We start from the raw sequence: 20,111 nt of genomic DNA on the forward strand, positions 1-20,111 counted from the left end.
TGCATAAACGGGTGGTGTTGTTTGTTGTCCAAAGGTATAAGAATTTTGCTCGGGACTTTTAGCAACACTACCTAGTTGGCATTCAACACCAGTATGGTCAAGTATTCCACAAAATTCACAAGGTGGTGAAACAAGAGCAGGTGTGACGACACTTACAGTTAATTTATCAAATTTTTGGAGAAGTGTGTCCACCTTAGCAGATAGATGATCAAGAGTAGAAACCTGGTACATACCTGCCTCTTTTTTAGAGGGTGGAGGAGTACCTTCAGTGATAACTCTCTCACTTGTCCATTGATAGTGGTTTTGTGCCATGTTCTCGATCAAATCATATGCTCCTGTGTAAGTTTTATTCATCAAAGCTCCACCTGCAGCTGCATCAACATTCATTTTTGTGGAAAACAAGAGACCATTATAAAAAGTGTGGATTAGAAGCCAATTCTCAAAACCATGATGGGGGCAAAGCCTAAGCATTTCTTTGAAACACTCCCACACATCGTAAAGAGATTCACCATCTTTTTGAGTGAATTGTGTGATTTGACTCCTTAATTGAGCAGTTTTACTATGGGGAAAGAATTGGGAAAGGAATGCCTTCCTCATTTGGTCCCATGAAATTATAGAACCAATTTTCAATGAATCAAACCAAGCACTAGCTCTATCCCTCAAAGAGAAAGGAAAGAGGTGCAGCCTTACGGCCTCTTGGTTTGCCTTCAAAGTTCCACTAAGTCTTAAAAAAGTTGAAACATGAAAATTCGGATCCTCAGTGGGTGATCCGAAAAATTGATTTTGCTGCACCAGGTAAATAAGTGCAGGCTTTATTTCAAATTTAATATCCTCAACCGTTGGCTACACAATAGCATCGTACGGCTCATCTGAAGATGTGATTGCATACTCTTTGAGAGCACGTTTCTCAGCCATATCGTTATTACTGTGTGTTTCTTTGAGCCATCCCTGAAATCAAAGCGGTTAAAGATAGAAAATAAAAAAAAATAAAAAAGTAAAATAAAATAAAATAAAATAAGGAGAAAGGGAGGGAGAGAGATTTTATATATTAATATATATATATATATATATATATATATATATTTATATATAGAGAGAGATAAATATATAAAAAAAAATAAGAAAAAGAAATAATTTTTTTATATATATATATATATTTTATTTACTTAAATAAATTATATATATATTTTTTTTAGACTAAACACTATTAAAAAGTTAATCAAATTACAATAACTCCCCGGCAGCGGCGCCAAAAACTTGATGGGATAAAACCGCAAGTGCACGGTCTTACCGAAGTAGTATAAAAGAGTATCGTTCCGACAGGGAGTTATGAATTCAATCAACTTTAGATAATGATTAGACTAAAGGTTTATAAGATAGAAAAGTATGGGCTTTTTAATTAAAAGTAAATAATAAAAGAAAAGATAAAAGTCATGGAATTATTGGTTCATCCTAATGACAAGTCCTTCACAAACCAAACTATTAAACTTATAACCTTATGTTAGACCTAATTTCTCAAGACAGTTTCTCTTTTGTTCTTCTAGCAACCAAGCCTATTTCGCTGACTTGATTACTATTAGATTTTGGTTCCTCTAACAACCAAGCCTATTTCGCTGACTTGATCATTATTAGTTCCCTTGAAGATCGAAACTATATGTCTCAAAGATTGTAAAGACTATTTCGCTGCCTTTACAATCTTTGTCTAAATTCACTTGTTCGAATATCAAAGCTCCACTTTCGTTTTATGAATTAATATTTGAGATGATGGATAAACAATTATCAAACCCTCCACTTTCGTTTCCACAGTTTGATAATGGTTGATCCATGTTAAGGCGGTGAATTTAGATAAGGAATTAGGGTTACATAAGATTAAGGTTTAAAGCTTGGTTTGATTAGGATTATGTCATTAGACTTATACAACAATCCCAAGACAAGAGAAGTCTACTCACTGACGTTCATCGTAGACAAGGAGAAGAAGAGAGAAAGCATAAAGATAAATAACAAGAAAGTAAAATGAACTTTTATTAGAAAGACAATTGTCACATATTGTATTCCAAGAAAAGATGAATATTTGTGATGGCTAGCTACTCTATTTATAGTTTACATTCGACTTAAAATCTAAGCAACCATAAAAGGGCATTCCGGTAAACTAAAACATAGTAGCTTAAAATCTAAGCAAAAGCAGCAAAAGAGGCATTGGAAGGTGGCACGGCCGTGCCAAGCCTAGCACGGGCCGTGCCAAGGTTCTGACTTGGGGAAGACATATTTTGTCTTCCGAATCTTCGTATTTCTGCACCGAATCAGCTCCAATCCTCTTTCTTTTGGTCCAAGACTCAATCCATCCAATATTTATTCCTGAAATATAAAATATGCAATTGTAGTAATATAATTCAAAAAGGAAATATTATAAATATAAATATAACTAAAATCTAAATAAAACAATACTAAATATTATGGATAAAATAGATATAATAATGACTCATCAAGTTTCCAAGAGAAAGCTATCACTTTCAAAGGGGCTTTACTATTCCAAATAGACTCCAAAACTCTCAACTCCTCCAAACTCCACTCCACCTCACCCCCCAATAACCTCTCCAACTTGCCATAGCAAGACTTAACCCACCTATCCGGATCATTCACCCACCTATGCCCCTCCAAATCCTCCTTCAGACTAATGAGAAGTTCTTCCTCCCAAACAAAAAGAGGCCTATGCCACTCGAAAATCCATCCCCCTCCCACTCCATTCATTTGCCTACACTCCTCCACCAAAGTCTCTTTATTGTTTGAGATCGCAAAAAGTCTTGGGTATTTCCGGCTAAACGGAATATCCCCCCTCCAAGGATCCTTCCAAAAGCTAGTTGAATTTCCACACCCCACTTTCCTGACAACCTCCGCATTAAACCACCTCTCCCCACCCTCATCCTCCAAAAAAGCAACATCCTTCCACCATCTAGATATGTAGCTCGGCCAAGAACCATCATCTTCCACCAACAAATTACACACTCGAGTGCCATACTTCTCAATAAGAACCTCTTTCCACAACCCCTCCTCGCCTTGAAGCACTCTCCACCGCCACTTTGCCAACAAACTCAAATTTACCACTCTTATATCCCTCACCCCTAATCCACCCTTGCTCCTTGGTTGACAAACAACCCTCCACTTAACCCAACAAAGCTTCTTTCCCCCCCTCGCTCCGCCCCACAAAAAATCACATTGAATTTTAACAATCTTCCTCCAAACCTTGTTTGGCATCTTTAAAAAGGATAAATAAAAGATGGGAATCGAATTAATCACCGCATTAAGAAGTACTATTCGACCCCCAAGACTCACATACTTATTACCCCACGAATGAAGTTTCCGGGATAATTGCTCCAAAAGAGGCTCCCATGTCACAAGCTTAAATGAGTTCGCTCCCACCGGCAACCCCAAATACTTGAACGGCACCACCCCTTCACTACAATTCAAAAAATCACAAGCCATGGTCATAAACTCCGAAGGCACATTAATTCCCATCAAACAACTCTTATAAAAATTAACTTTAAGACCCGAAGCCATCTCAAAACCCCTCAACAACGCCTTAAGCGTCCAAAGATTATCCACCGAAGCTTCCCCTATGCATAAAGTATCATCCGCATATTGAAGATGAGAAATACCCGTGCCATCATTCTTGATTTTAAATCCTTTGAACAAATTACGACTCACGGCATTCCTCATCACACCATCATTCTTAATAGGCTTAAATATGTATTTAATCCCTACAATTAGGGGTCGTTTAAAAAATGGTCTCTGTATTCGCTAATCCTTGCAAACTAGCCTTGCAATTATTAATCATTTAAAATTTCGTCCCTCATCCCAATTAATCACTGCCACGTCACTAATTTGATGAGGTGGCATTGTTAATTGATTCATACCCATGTGAAATGAACAAAATGCCCTTGGTTGAACTTCATCTTTTCTTCTTCTTCACACCTCACGCACATTCCTCTTTCTCATCCTCCTTCCTCATTTCTTCACTCCCTCTTCTCAATTCATCTTCCCCATTCCACCTGACACAACACAAACCAGAAACCAACAACAAAAGCAAAATGAAAATGCTATTTCAAGCTTCACTTTTGTATTATTACGACAAACACAAAAACTCAGTTAAGGTTCCGTTTAATCCAATTTCAAATTTAGTTTCAAGATCAAGGGAGGAAGAAAAGCAATTGAAGAAACAAAGAATTTGAATTCCGCGGAATACTTATAAAGCGGTTCTTGAATTGTATGTTTCTTTTCATGGAAATGATGAATTTTGGTATTCAAATCCACTGAATTCGTATATTACGACGAATGGTTTAGATACTGAGAGAGGGAATGGTGCTTATAGGGAAGTTTGTGTGACCATTTGTGCTCCTGTTTTGAGGTCAGATCTGAGTTTTCTTAATTTATCTATGTTCCTTTTGCTGATTGTGTTGTTGTTTGGATTCAAGGGAGAAGAAGAAAAAAATGTCAAAGAAGGGAGAAGAAGAAAAGATGAATTCAATGAAGATGAAGAAGGATGAGGGTATTTTTGTCCATTCTCATGCCATTTTGTTAATTTGATGACGTGGCAATCATTAAGTGGGTTAAGGAACGAAATTTTAAATGATTAAACAATGTAAGAGTAATTTGCAAGGATTAATGATTACAGGGACCAATTTTTAAACGACCCCTAATTGCAAGGACGAAATACATATTAAACCTTCTTAATATTTAAGTCACATTTTTGGATATAAACGTCAAGATTAACATTGTTTAATTATGTTTATGTTGTCAAGATTAGCAACAAGTAGAGATATCCCCTAAAAAATTAGAGACATGTGTATTCTGGCTTAGCTTACTCTAGTATATCAGATTATGACTGATAAGTGTATCTCTAATGGATCATAACAAATATACGCATGTCTATGAGCTTTAATACTTTTAAAATAATACAAGTCTAACTCCACCATCAAATTTTGAATAATAACCCGTTTTCAATCTTCTTTATATAAATCGAACTTTGCTTCTAATTAAGCATCTTCTGAGTTCTGGACACCCCTTACTAAAAATGTTCTGAAAAAAAAGAAGAAAAAAAAAACAAGACAGCAATGGTCAGAATTAAGCACAATAGCCAGCAATCAATATCAAAGCCAAAGAAAACACAACTCTAATATTTTTACAACATGGTCATAATTATATCTACACATGACAAAACAAAAATCATTATCATACAAGTTAACACTCAAAACAAAATTCATCAAATACATTCAGATTTCTGAAAAAGTCAGCTGCATTTATAAAAAATGATTTAGTCATAGCCAATAACATTTCATTTCAAAGAAAATACATTGCAAGTTATAGTCAAAAAGTTTATCCAAACGAACATAAACTAAGCACACTAATGCATTATCAATCACTATCACATTAGAAACTTTTCAATATAAGACAAGAACATACTCTATCACGAATTCAGATATTGTGGATCCACTTCGGTGGCAAGAACAAGTTAAGATATTTAGCCCCACCTGAAAGTTGATTTTGATCCAAGTGAAATACACGTTTCTGATGAAACATATTGTCAATACAGAGGACGGATTCGTCAATAAAGACGACACAATTTCCTTTCGGAATACATAGATCTGAAGCAGAAGCAGAAAACGAACATCCACGCCCAATGAAAAAAATCCTATCCCCAAAATGCCTCAACTTCACCCACTTCTTCTCCTTCTCATCAAAATCCATCAACCTCATCCACTTCTTCTCCTTCTCATCAAGTTTAAAAAAATCAATACTGAAGCAATAAAATATCTCATGAATTGCCAATAACAACAACCTACCCTCACTCTCCACTAGCATTTTATTCAACCCAGGAATACCAGGATCCAAAGGTTGAGCTGCTAACTCGACGCTCGAGTCTGGTCCAACCGTAACTGTCTCGCCGGACTGGTTGACCGCGTAAATACTCCCTTTAAACAAGCAGATGTCTCCATATTTATATGACCATCGGGAGATCAGCGTCCACTGCTCGTTGAGGCCACGGAAAATCATCATCGGACGGTTGGAACAATGACTTAATCTGCAGAGTAAAAGAGGGTTTTTCCCGTGGCACATGACGGCAAGGACCGTTTTAGGGTACTTGTCTTCGTCGATTATGAAATCAGTTCCTAAATAAAGGATGGAGAGTTTGTTGAAGTCAAGCACGTGAGGAGGAATTGGGGTTTGTTCTTGTGGTCGTCGATATGAGATGACTGGGTTGAAGAATTTAGTTTTTCCATGTGAGTTTTGTGTAACTCTAATCAACCAAGGACGACGACGAATTAGGGTTTTTCCATGTTGTGGTGGCTTGACAAGGACGAGAGTGCGTTTGGAGAGGTAACATAATGGTGAGTTGGTATTGTTGAGGGAATCAATGATTTCTTTTTCTGAGGAATGGTAGTTTCCGGAATCATATACGAGTGGGAATTTGATGGGTGAAGTTTGAAGATGGTGATTTGGAATGGAGGAAGAGCGCCAATTGGAACAAATTGATCGAAAACGAATGAGATCGATTTCGTTGTCGATGAATTGTGATATCAAACTCACAAGCTCCATCGGGAGTGCAGACCAATCTGCCGTAGATGATTGGTTCTCTTTTCTTTCCGTCTTCTTTTTCATTCCTCTTTCGTAAAAAGGTTTACGTCTTCCGTAAAATAGCAAAAGGAAGTAAAGGAACCAAACCCTAAGTGACAAAAAAAACTGCACTGTTGAAGAATAGGGTTAACTTCTCTGTGATATCAGAAATTCATATTTATATTGGAAGATCTTTCAGGATATAGGGTTTGTATATATATGAGTAAAATATATAGGTAGCTTTATTATATTAGACTTTGTTCGGCTTAGACATATAATTAAGGATCAATTTTTTTTTAACAATATTTAATGATTTTGATGATAATCCTTCAAGAAACAAATAATATTAATGATGGCTAAAATTGTGTATAAATGATATCAGCAAATAAAATTCCCTAAGGACTGACACGGAATGGATATCATAATGGGTACACACAAATAGAATTAAATAAATAATTCATATTTTAAGTATCCGTAAATTAATAGATGCACCAACGGATGAAATTAATTGGAGTTTGTAAAATTATTAACACATATATAATAAACTAAACATAATTTTAAGTTTCCCAACTCGTAGAAATCCATCCCCGTTATTAAATTGATAAAATTATACAATTGTCGTATTCATTCAAAAAAAATATTTTCATCGTGAAATCAAATATAATTGGATTTCTTAATTATTAATTTTTGTTTGATTAGTAATTTGTTGTCAACGTGAAATTGTATGGTATAATATTTATGTCTCATCAAAATAAAAGGAATAAGCCTAAGAGGTGTCATCTCAGTGGGAAGGGCTTGACTTTGTAACTTCAAAAGACATTGCGTAAATCTCACATGGAACAGTTCTAAAATGACTATTGGTGCCACAATTATTGATAATAAAGTCCAAAGAGTAATACAAACTTTACGATAATTGATTCAAAACTAATAAATGTTTATTTGACATTTTATTTAATTTTTGAACGACAAAATTTATTAACCAAATCTCTGCACAAGACGAACAGAAACCGACAAAACATAAACTACATAACAAAGGGTGTCGTATATATGCGGAACACCCAAAATAAAATTCATACGCTAACAACATAAACACCAACAAAGGAACGCCTCTATCGATGGCTAATTCAGCACCAATAAAAAGCAAACCTCCAAACCCAAACCATCACTATAAACTTGAGTGAAAACCCCAAACTCCATCGTGAATGACCATAGAAAGTAAATTCAAACACCTACCGCGCGCTACTTACACCAAACCCCTCCAAAAACACATCATACCCACTACAACCCCTACCAAAAGCACATGGTCTTATCATTACCATAATTGAGTCCAATTATGTGTTGTAGAAATTAGGAATAAATTCTCTCTATAAATAATAATCATCATATGTAACCAAAAAATAAATAAATAAATAATCATCATATAAGTAAAAGCATATCAATTAAGTATTAAAGAGAATAAACAAGAGGGATAACAAGTAAACTTATCTTTCTTGAAAACTGTGGTGATTTGAAGTCGGTAACGGTGAAGTAAATAAACAAGAAACCATGAACGGTGATGACGGCGATGAGCAGCAGAATAGTAAACCGTTAAATAACCTGAGGCATGACGAAGTCACTGTCCTTAAGGATTTATTCGCCTCATAAGCGCATATCGTCCCAGGATACAACAGGTTCATCCCTGATATGAATCATATGAGAGGTGACAAAGCAACTTAAATTTGATAAACACATGACTGATGTAACCCAGGATTGTATATTAGACTAATAGAAGAGAGTACTTTGTATAGGTTGTGCATGAGTTTTTATACAAAAGAAAAACGGTGGTACTGATGTATTGAAACTAAAAGGAACGAAAACATCTTTGTATGTGGAAGATTGACAATTAGATAGTGAGACAAAGTAGCCACTAACTCCTCAAAAATAATAGCAGCTCATCCTCAAAATATAACTGCCTTCTTAATTTTGTTTCTTGGAATAAACACTTTTTCACCTATATTAGATCCAGATATTATTCTAAAAAAAAAAAAAACATCAAAAGGAAACGCATGTCAGGACTAATCTTATAATTCTGTTTTTAAGTTCTAAAATAGGTGCTTGAATATTCAATATCAAAAAGAATAAGGGCCACATGTTTCATCTAAACCAAAAATTAAAAACTAACGATTTGTTTAGTGCTTTTCAATAAAAATAGCACATTTTGTTAGGTAGGAAAAGATTGCATCAGAAGGAAATGTAGGAAAGGATTGCATCAGAATGAAAGAATCGGTTTTTTTATTTCCATAAAAAGAGGACATCTTGATAAGTATTGCTTCACAAAAAATTATGAACATAAGCATTAGAATGTGTACGGGAATTAGTTTAATATTATTCTCCAAAAAAACATCAGAAGGAAACGCAAGTCTTATTTAAGTTTTGTTTAGTCCTTTCAAAAAAAAAAGAAGTCATTTTCATAAGTAGAAAAAATAGGAGAGATTAGGACTAGTCCTATAAGAATAGGAGGATTTGTTTATTTCTTTAGTAATTAAGGAGAAAAATTAGGAGCGATTTGTTTATTTTGATTTCCTAAACAATTAACATTTTGATTAAATTAAATAGGGTTAATTAAATAGGGTTAATATAGTAAAATTAAGCAAAGAAGTTAAGTTAAATTTAGGGCAAAATTTTGCGTTCGGGTTAACTTTAAGGAAAAAGAGACTTCAAAAAAAATATCAGAAGGAAACACAGGTTTTATTTATGTTATGTTTAGTCCTTTCCAATAAAAAAAGTCATTTTCATAATTAGAAAAAATAGGAGAGATTAGGACTGATACTATAAGGATAGGAGGATTTGTTTATTTGTTTAGTAAAATTAAGGAGAAAAATTAGGAGTGATTTGTTTATTTTGATTTCTATAACAATTAACATTTTGATTAAATTAAACCGGATTAATATAGTAAAATTAAGCAAAGAAGTTAGGTTAAATCTAGTGAAATTTTTTGCGTTCGGGTTAACTTTAAGGAATAAGAGACTTAAAAAAAAAACATCAGAAGGAAACACATGTCTTATTTATGTTCTGTTTAGTCCTTTTCCAAAAAATAAAAAATCATTTTCATAAGTAGAAAAAATAGGAGAGATTAGGACTGATCCTATAAGAATAGGAGGATTTGTTTACAAAAATTAAGGAGAAAAATTAGGAGTGATTTGTTTATTTTGATTTTCATAACACTTAACATTTTTATTAAACTAAATCGGATTAATATAGTATAATTAAGCAAAGAAGTTAGGTTAAATCTAGGGCAAAATTTTGCATTCGGGGTTAACTTTAAGGAATAAGAAATAAGAATATGAGGATTTGTTTATTTGTTTAGTAAAATTAAGGAGAAAAATTAGGAGCGATTTGTTTATTTTGATTTCCATAACAATTAACATTTTGATTAAATTAAATAGGGTTAATATAATAAAATTAAGCAAAGAAGTTAGGTTAAATTTAGGGCAAAATTTTGCGTTCGATTAACTTTAAGGAATAAGAGATTTTGATTTCCATAACAATTAACATTTTGATTAAATTAAATAGGGTTAATATATTGTAAAAGTAAGCAAAGTAAGCAAAGAAGTTAGGTTAAATCTAGGGTAAAATTTTAAATTCCGGTTAACTTTTAAGAAATAAGAGATTAACTAGACCCTGACTCGTGCGATGCATTAGTTTGTTTTGAGTTTCATATATAAGCATCAAATTAGTTGTATTATTATTCGTCGACAGACTTAAATGTATTATGTGTAAAGATTTCATTAACATGTTTAATTTTCAAGACTTGGATTTTCGATTTTGCCATCTTCAGTAATTTACTAAGTTATGCATAAACAAAAATTGTAAGTGGCAGTTAATATTAGCAAACAAAACAAAAAACATAGAATCAACTATATTTCAATAATTACCTGAAAGCAGAACAACGGTTTGTCAACTGGACCAGATATCACATACCAGTTCCGAAATGCTACCTTCCTATCAAATTAAAATATGTAGCGCATAAAATGAAATTGTTCTAAACGTGGATTTACTTCATAAATATTAGTGGTCTAGTGGCAAAGTATTGAATTATCACCATTGTGTACCTAGTTCGATTCTATGTAACCGTTCAATGTTCAAATTTGGAATTAAATATGCAGGGACAGACCTCATGTAATATGAATATGCTTCATAAATATCTCAGTCCGGAGTTGGTGCTTGATTGAAAAACAATATAGAAATTAGTCATGCCATGAACGGTCAGAAATTGTGTCGAGAGTAGCTCACAACTGCCTACCAAAGCGTGCAAAGGCTGATTAAGAAAGGGTCCAAATAGAAGCCAACTTTCCATGGTATATATAACGAAGAGGCCAAGGCAGCTGATGATATTCTGCTATGTTGCAGGAAGATCAGGGAAACATGGAGAAAATTGTGGCTGCCGCATTATGTTGATCAGACCCAACTGCAAAATCGATACTTTGGAGGAATGGTTTTCTATGTACTAAGAGCACTACCTAAGAATGATAAGTGTATGTTTGCCATGAACCTTTGGAGTTTGTGGAGGAGAAGAAACACGGAAATTTGGGACAATCAAAGGTAAAGGACATATTGTTTGTTGACAGAATGACAGAGGAAATTGTTTGTTGACAGAATGGCGGAATGCAATAAATGTTGAGCAGCAAAACTAGACCAGCCACAAAAGTTTTAAATGGCAGCGTCCGCCTTACACCTTTATCAAGTGTGTGTACCGTCAATGTTTCGTTCTTGGAGTATCATAATAGAGTGGAGATATGAATGTACTTGAGAGATAAATTCGGTATGTTTATGTTAGCGAAAAAACATGGTTACAGCTGATCATGACAGTTGCAATTGAAGAAGTGTTAGGGCTGCTAGAAGACATGGATTGGGTGAATGAGTTGGTGTTCGAAAGAGTGATTTTCTGCTTGGATTCAAAAGGTGTGGTAGATTCTTTCATCTCCGGTGCGCGTGACGATACAGAGTTAGGTTGTATTTTAGCTAGATGTAGAGTTAGTTTATCTGATATTTGTAACAACTCTAATGTAGAGCTCTCTAAGAGGGAGGCTAATATGGTTACATTGTCTTGGATTTTCACACCATTGACAAAATGAATAATTGAAACCTTTATATTCCACTTTCAACGAACTCCGCACAAATATTTCCACCGCCTCTGTTACTGATTCAAACACCATTGATCTATAACTCTCCTTTGCTCTACCATGTTGTCAAGCTCTAAGGCCCATAACAGCCATAAAGAGTAGACAATTCAAATCATATTATTCACAACAAACAAATTTAAAGCCAACCAGAGATTCTCAGATCACTAAGACATGGAAGAATTGTTTCTCGACTAGTTAAACCTACAACACTAAAAGCTTAATAACTGATCTTTGATAATCTAAAAGTTAGTATACTCGACTTTGTATATTTATATTTATATACTAAAAAAAATTTGGCAAGTAGTTTATTTTGTCTAGTTCCATAATAATATATATATCTTTAACTTTTAAAATATAAACTTATAGTTAAATTTCCATTATGCTAACTTTTGTCTAGTTCCATACTAACTTTTGAATAAGTCACATTAAGTCATTTGATAGAATTGAAGAACTTGCAAAATCACAAGCCAAGATCAACCTTAAGTAAACTTAATTGAGACGTAAGTGTAATTGATGAATTGAGTTTAAACTTCACAGCACCCTAACCATGCAGGTGGTTAAGTTCAGATATATGTGTAACTGACCAATTAAGTTTCAACTTTACAGCATCATAATAATGCAAGAGCCAAGACACCAAACATAAAATAGAAAAATAACATAGCATAGAAAACCCCGCATAACCACGACTTTCTTACATTGGATAGGAGAGTTGAAAATTCATTAGAACTGGCAATTCAAATGCACCTTCATTTTCCAGCATCCTTTGATACGAATATGTAATTAAGAGTTTGTCGATAAACATATAGTCTGCAAACCTAACAATAAAAAAATATAATCAAACCCAACAACATTTTTACATCTATGTTAGAAATTTAATAATAATAATATTAACTTGTCATGGCAATGTACTACATATATTCCTACTTATCACATAAGCTGCATTTAAAAAAAATGAATTGAGTTCCTGAAAAATCAGAAATTTAGATACTAATAGTCAATGTAAAAGTTAAAAAAAAAATCTGTATGTAATAATCAAAATGTGTAACCAATCTAAACACATTAACGCACTATCAATCACTATCACATTAGAAACCAGCTTTTAATATGTACAAGATAACATACTCTATTATGAATTCAGATTTTGAGGATCCATTCCGGTGGAAGGAACAAGTTCTCACATTCGGGATATTCAGACACATGCGAAAGCTGACCTCGATCCAAGTGAAAAACATGGTTCCCGTGTGCCATATTGTAAGTAGAGAGGACGGAAATGTCAATAAAGATGACACAATTTCCTTTGGGAAGACACAGATCCAAAGCAGAAGCAGAAAACGAACATCCACTCCCCACAAACAAAATCCTATCCCCTAATTTCTTCAACTTCTCCCACTTCTTCCTGTTCTCATCAAGCTTAAAAATCTTCATACTGAATTGAAAAAATGTCTGATGAATGTCCAGTAACAACAACTCACCCTCACTCTCCACCAGCAATTTTCTATTCTTACCACGAACACAACGTTGATACAAAGGATGAGCCGCTAACTCAGTGCTCGAGTCCGGTCCAACTGTAACTGTCTGGCCGGACTGGTCGAGCACGTAAAACCTCCCTTTAAACAGGCAGATATCCCCGTTGGCAGTTGACAAATTAGAGACCGGCGTCCAGCGCTTGTCTTGGTCATGGAAAAGCACCGGCTTGGAGGAACAATAACTCAATGTGCCAAGCACGAGAGGCTTTTTCCCATGGCATGTGACAGCAAGCACTGTTTGCGGATACAAGTAGCTACCGTGTTGATTTTGGAATGTGAAGTCGTCTTCATCTATAATGAAATCGGTTCTTAAATGTTGGGCGGAGAATTTGATGAAATTGACAGCATTAGGCAAATGAGAAAAGGCTGTAGATTTGAGACTAACGAAGGGTGGGTTTAAGAGTTGAGTTTTACCACTTGAGTTCTTGGTAATTTGTATCAACCAAGGACGACAACGAATTAGGGTTTCTTGTTGTTGTTGTTCTTGTGGTGGTTTGACGAGGAAGAAGCTGCGTTTGGAGAGGTAGCAAAATGAAGTGTTGGCGTTGTTGATGTTATCAATGATCTCGTTGTTGTTGTTGATGGAATCTGGTGCAGGAACATATTTGAGAAGTGGGAATTGGAAGGGTAAAATGTTATGGTCATTTGGAATGGGAGAAGAGTGCCAAGTTGAACAAACCGATCGAAAACGAATGAGATCAAGTTCAACGTCGAGGCGTTGTGATATCAGAAAGAGAATATCCCTTGGAAGCTCAGTCCAGTCCACCGACGCCATGGAAGTAACTGTGAAGGTGCAAAAAGAACGCTAGTAAATAATAAATGGCAAACGATTTTATTCGTTACATGAGAAAAGGAAGGAATGAAAATAGCTACTTATAACGATAAGGAAGCGAACAGAGCCGGATTATATGCAGTAACATTAGCAGTTTGAATCTTCCTTCAAAAAAAATAAAAAAAATAGCACTCTGAACCTGCTGAAATGTACGCCAAATCAGGGGACTGGATTCTCTCGACTTAAAGGGAGAGATCTAATGAAATATATGCCACACAAAAATAAATATTAAAAATAGGGGTTTACCGTAAAGATGGTAAAATAGGTTGGACCGTTGGATTGATATGTTAAAAAAAAATACTCTCCTTTTCACTTCTCTTTATTTATAAGTCAATTTCAATTTTTCAATTTTCTCCTCCGTATGTTAGGGAACAAATTCAATTAATTTTATCACTTTTGTTTCATGATTTTTTTTTTTGAACAAGACAAAATAGAATTATATAACTAAAACAGACCAATCCCGAAAGCACAATGTGTGCCTTGAAGACTTCTTCAGAAACCAAGAGTTTCAACAGTTACAAACATAACACAGCAGAACAACGTTAGCCTATTCCCAAACAAAAGAGAGGGCTATAACCACCATTGTTGTGTACCAATAACAAAGGTAGCTTTTTTAACTTTTAGCCAACCTAAAGACAACATCTTAACCTTGTCTAATAAACGGGGGATGGGAGTAACAACATTATTAAACAGACGATAGTTTCATTCATTCCAAACAACCCAGGCACACAGAAGTCATATGAGTTGCATAAAAGAACGACTATCATTACCACCACTTGTCATATGAGTAAACTGTAACAAATGGTCGGAAATATTATCCGCGTCCACCCCATTGCAACCAATCCAATCACGCACCATATGCCAAATCGAACCAAAAGTGTTACACAATAAAAAGAGGTGTTGTGCCGTTTCAGGATGACCACAACCATCAATACACAAGGACATGTAAGACGACAACACCTGTCTAACAATCAAATTTGTTTTTGTTGGTAAACGATCACAGATGAGCCTCCACGCAAAAACTGATACCTTCAAGAAAACCTGACTGTGCCACACCAAATCCAAAGCAGAATCCTCACCAGAAGGTTCCTGAGAGGTTAACAAATCATATGCACCACGAACATTATAGCCCCCTGACGAATCCGGCAGCCACGTCCATGTATCTGAAACATTGGGATACAAGGAAACATCAAGTAGTAATGCCCTACACTCCGCTAACATCCCCTCCTCCCACTGCCATAACCTGCGCCTCCACCTCCACAAATCCCCCCACTGCTCTGAATCAACATAGAACAAGTTTGCCACATACATGGACTTAGACTCGTATTTTTAATGGTTAGTCAATTCATAACTCATGGAGTTTTTATTTTGAATGTTTTATTGATTTATTATAGGTTTTTAGATGATGTAATTTATATGTTTGAATGATTATTTTCATATTTTTAGTGAAGTCATTAGTTATATATTTAGATTTTCTTAAATTGACTTTAATTTTTACATTGTTTATGTAAAGTTTTTAATTAATATTTAAATAAAAAACATTGACGAGTATAACTGCCAACCTATCAGTCTGCCATAAAACAGGACGAGCTGAGATTTTCAACCCTGCATATCTTGTTGGCCCGTCCCGCTCCACCCTTTTTATATGACGGGGATGGAGAGGGACAGGAGGAGTTGACAGAAACTCTGATTTAATGCAGGGGTGGAAAATTCATGAAACTAAATATTATATACTTTTCCTATACTTCAAACAGTTTTCTAGAGACGAATGAATGCTCTTATAATTGATTGTCCTTGTGATATTTATATACAATGATGTTATACTAATACCGGTGGATCTTAGTTAAGAGCATGTGTTGTTTCTATTTGTCATGCGATGACAGTCAGTCATTCGCTATTTTTAGAGTCTTTTTATGATATTTTTGAGTTCACAAGCAAGCTTAAGCAATAAGAAAAGCAAGAAAAACCGAAGAAACTGAAGAAAGGGAATCATGTCACGATAACTTAAAATCGTGTCACGGTTGTTGAAAACGTGTCACGATTTAGAGCACAGGATGAGGTTTATGTTGGAACAAAATGTGTTTCACAATGAACCTTAATGAGTTTTGATGATAACAAGGTATTAAAAATTGTCAATTGGTTATTGCTAATAATTGTTCAAGTGTACATGACCAAAGGCTAGTCAAGTAATTTCAATAGGTCTTGGAAGAACAATGGAGAGCAAATAAATTTGAAGCATCTGAAGAAAACTGCTTCTGAAGCTAAAGTGCTCCTGAAGTGATGACGTCATCAGAAGCAGAAAGTCATCAGAAGCAGAAAATCATCAGAAGCAAAGTTTTCATCAGAACCGATATCATCACCAGAAGCTACATTTAATCTGTAAATTCAAACTGAAGATCCAAAGTAGCTATTTCTCATTTCAACCTCGTCTAAGAAGAACGAAGAATTGAAAGGGAGGTATCAACAGTCACTTGAAGCGCACTGAGTATTTGTCCTTCGTTAACATAGTTGACAAAGTACAAATGTACAACCACTACCTCCACTACTCTGTTTTTGTCTACGCTACAAGACAAGACAACAGCCATGCCTGCAGAATTTGTTCCTTCAAGATGGGAATGAATTTGAAGCTAATTCTTCAAAGGACTACACCCAAATCAGGCAAAGGATTACTGGTGGATGATCAAAGGATCTCAACGACTCTTTAGACATGCTAATCATCTCAACGTCTCTTTCACGCCTCTATATAAAGGAGTGAAGACTTGAAGATTAAAGATAGAGATATATACAAGTTAAAAAGCGCCAAAACTCTGTCAATTTGATTCTACAAAGCACACTGAATTTCTGCACTGATTTGATACATCTTAGAAATTCAAAAGTCTAGAGTCTTTATTGCATTGTATTGTGAACACCACTGATTGTATATCAAGTGTTCAAGTCAAACTTATTTCATTGTATTTTTGTTTGATCAGAAGACTCTTGCCTGCGTGCTTGAGCATTAGAAGACTCTTGCTTAGTGCTTGAGCATTGGAAGACTCTTGCGTGTGTGCTTGAGCACTTTTAAGAAGTCTCATACTTAGATAGTACTGAGCATTTGTAATCTTTGTGATTATAGTGAAATCTCATTGGAAGTGCAAGGGGGACTGGACTACTTCCGATTTGTGGAAGGAACCAGGGTAACTGCTTGTGTGTTGCTATTCTTTTCTCTGCTTTGATCTTTTCCGCTGCATATCTGATTCTGGTTATTACATCAGAAGCACCTACAAACTGCTTCTGAAGTATTATCGGAAGAAGTAATTTTTGAGAGAAAAAGAAAACACAATTCAACCCCCCCCCCTTCTTGTGTTTTTCTCACCTTCAATTGGTATCAGAGCTTGCTCTGTTATCATAAGCACTTAACCGTGTGACAGATCAAGATCCAAGAAAAACATGTCTGGAGGAGAGGAATCAACTACATCCTTAAAATACACAAGTGTCAAACATGACTATGATACTGCTGAAAGGAAATCAGATTCTGGAAAAGCTCCAAAGTTCAATGGAGATCCAGAAGAGTTTTCATGGTGGAAAACCAATATGTACAGCTATATCATGGGATTGGATGAAGAACTATGGGATATACTTGAAGATGGAGTTGATGATCTGGATTTGGATGAAGAAGGAGCTGCTATTGATAGAAAGATACACACTCCTGCTCAGAAGAAAACTTACAAAAAGCATCACAAGATCAGAGGGATCATCGTTGCTTCTATTCCTCGTACTGAATACATGAAGATGACTGATAAATCCACTGCTAAGGCAATGTTTGCATCACTCTGTGCCAACTACGAAGGAAGCAAGAAGGCCAGAGAAGCAAAGGCCCTAATGCTAGTTCATCAGTATGAGCTGTTCAAAATGAAGGATGATGAGAGTATAGAGGAGATGTACTCAAGATTTCAAACTTTAGTATCTGGACTGCAAATACTGAAGAAGAGCTATGTCACTTCTGATCATGTTAGTAAGATTCTGAGAAGCTTGCCTTCTAGATGGAGACCCAAAGTAACTGCTATTGAGGAAGCTAAGGATCTAAACACTTTAAGTGTTGAAGATCTTGTCAGTTTCCTCAAAGTGCATGAAATGAGTCTAAATGAGCATGAGTCCTCTAAGAAGAGTAAATCTATTGCTCTACCATCTAAAGGGAAGTCCTCCAAATCTTCTAAAGCTTATAAGGCCAGTGAATCTGAAGAAGAATCACCTGATGGAGATTCTGATGAAGATCATTCTGTGAAGATGGCTATGCTGTCCAACAAGCTTGAGTATCTTGCAAGGAAGCAGAAGAAGTTTTTGAGCAAGAGGGGTGGCTATAAGAACTCCAAGAAAGAAGATCAGAAGGGGTGCTTCAACTGTAAGAAGCCAGGTCATTTAATTGCTGATTGCCCGGATCTTTAGAAGGAGAAGTCTAAAAGCAGATCCAAGAAACCAAGCTTCAGCTCCAGTAAATTCAGAAAGCAAATCAAAAAGAGCTTGATGGCAACCTGGGAAGATCTGGACAGTGAATCTGGTTCTGATAAAGAAGAAGCAGATGATGATGCAAAAGAAGTCATGGGGTTAGTGGCAACGGTATCATCAGAAGCAGTATCAGAAGCTGAATCAGATTCAGAAGATGAAAATGAGGTATATTCCAAGATTCCCAGACAAGAACTTGTTGATTCTCTAAAAGAACTCTTATCACTATTTGAACACAGAACCAATGAGTTGTCTGATTTAAAAGAAAAATATGTTGATTTAATGAAACAACAAAAAACAACTCTATTGGAACTGAAAGCTTCTGAAGAAGAACTCAAAGGGTTTAACTTCATATCAACAACATATGAAGATAGAATCAAGATTCTTTGTCAGAAGCTACAAGAAAAATGTGATAAAGGTTCAGGCAATAAACATGAAATTGCCTTGGATGATTTTATTATGGCTGGTATAGACAGAAGCAAAGTTGCTTCTATGATCTACATCACATACAAAAACAATGGCAAAGGGATAGGATATTCTGAAGAGAAATCCAAAGAATATAGTCTCAAAAGCTACTGTGATTGTATCAAGGATGGATTGAAATCCACCTTTGTGCCTGAAGGTACTGATGCTGTAACTGCTGTTCAGTCAGAATCTGAAGCTTCTGGTTCTAAGGCTAAGATTACATCAAAGCCAGAAAACCTCAAGTCTAAGGTTATGACAAAACCTGATCCTAAGACTTCAAAGATTAAAATTCTGAAAAGATCAGAACCTGTTCCTCAGAATCTGATCAAACCAGAATCTAAAATCTTAAAGCCAAAGGATCAGAAGAACAAAGCAGTTACTGCTTCTGAGAAAACAATACCCAAAGGTGTTAAACCTAAGGTATTGAATGATCAGAAGCTACTCAGCACTCATCCCAAGGTACAAGGGAGGAAAAGTAAAACCTCCAGAACTAACCCAAAAGGACCCATGAAAATATGGGTACCTAAATCTGAATTGGTTAAAACTGCAGGTGTGCCTAAGGGCAAAAGAGAAACAAAAGTCATGGTACCTAGACAGCGGGTGTTCAAGGCATATGACAGGAGAGAAAGCTTTGTTCCTTAACCTTACCATGAAAGATGGAGAAGTGAAGTTTGGTGGCAACCAAACTGGAAAAATCATTGGTACAGGTACTATTGGTAATTCCTCCATTTCAATTAATAATGTGTGGCTTGTAGATGGTCTGAAGCATAACCTATTGAGCATTAGTCAATTTTGTGACAATGGGTATGATGTCATGTTCAGTAAGACCAACTGCACATTAGTCAACAAGGATGACAAATCCATTACATTCAAGGGAAAGAGAGTTGAGAATGTCTATAAAATTAATTTATCTGATCTGGCTGATCAGGAGGTAGTTTGCCTTCTATCAATGAATGATAAAAAATGGGTATGACATAGAAGGTTGGGACATGCTAATTGGAGATTAATTTCTAAAATTAGCAAGTTACAACTTGTCAA

General features: G+C 35.3%; 4 protein-coding genes and 1 non-coding gene across 5 annotated transcripts; 1 reads left to right on the forward strand and 4 right to left on the reverse strand.

Annotated features, from left to right (window-relative positions):
* Positions 1-442: 442 nt before the first annotated feature.
* LOC120579803 (small nucleolar RNA R71) lies at positions 443-549 on the forward strand. The gene has a single exon (XR_005645548.1). It is a non-coding gene; the product is annotated as a small nucleolar RNA R71 (small nucleolar RNA).
* A 1,902-nt stretch (positions 550-2,451) lies between these two features.
* LOC120579489 (uncharacterized) lies at positions 2,452-3,714 on the reverse strand. Its single transcript, XM_039831882.1, has one exon. The coding sequence runs from the start codon at positions 3,712-3,714 to the stop codon at positions 2,452-2,454; it is 1,263 nt and encodes a 420-aa protein (XP_039687816.1).
* A 1,753-nt stretch (positions 3,715-5,467) lies between these two features.
* Positions 5,468-6,006, reverse strand: LOC120579383 (F-box protein At2g17036-like). The gene has a single exon (XM_039831428.1). The coding sequence runs from the start codon at positions 5,854-5,856 to the stop codon at positions 5,470-5,472; it is 387 nt and encodes a 128-aa protein (XP_039687362.1). The 5' UTR covers positions 5,857-6,006; the 3' UTR covers positions 5,468-5,469.
* LOC120579490 (F-box protein SKIP23) lies at positions 5,858-6,654 on the reverse strand. Its single transcript, XM_039831883.1, has 2 exons — positions 6,023-6,654; positions 5,858-5,966 (listed from the first exon to the last, which is right to left on the reverse strand). The coding sequence occupies exons 1-2, from the start codon at positions 6,652-6,654 to the stop codon at positions 5,858-5,860; spliced, it is 741 nt and encodes a 246-aa protein (XP_039687817.1).
* A 6,251-nt stretch (positions 6,655-12,905) lies between these two features.
* LOC11446037 (F-box protein SKIP23) lies at positions 12,906-14,072 on the reverse strand. The gene has a single exon (XM_003599122.2). It carries the CDS (start codon positions 14,070-14,072, stop codon positions 12,906-12,908), a length of 1,167 nt encoding a protein of 388 aa, XP_003599170.2.
* Between the last annotated feature and the right edge of the window lie 6,039 nt (positions 14,073-20,111).

This window comes from Medicago truncatula, chromosome 3, assembly GCF_003473485.1.
Source record: "Medicago truncatula cultivar Jemalong A17 chromosome 3, MtrunA17r5.0-ANR, whole genome shotgun sequence".
In the NCBI taxonomy this organism is placed as follows: domain Eukaryota; kingdom Viridiplantae; phylum Streptophyta; class Magnoliopsida; order Fabales; family Fabaceae; genus Medicago; species Medicago truncatula.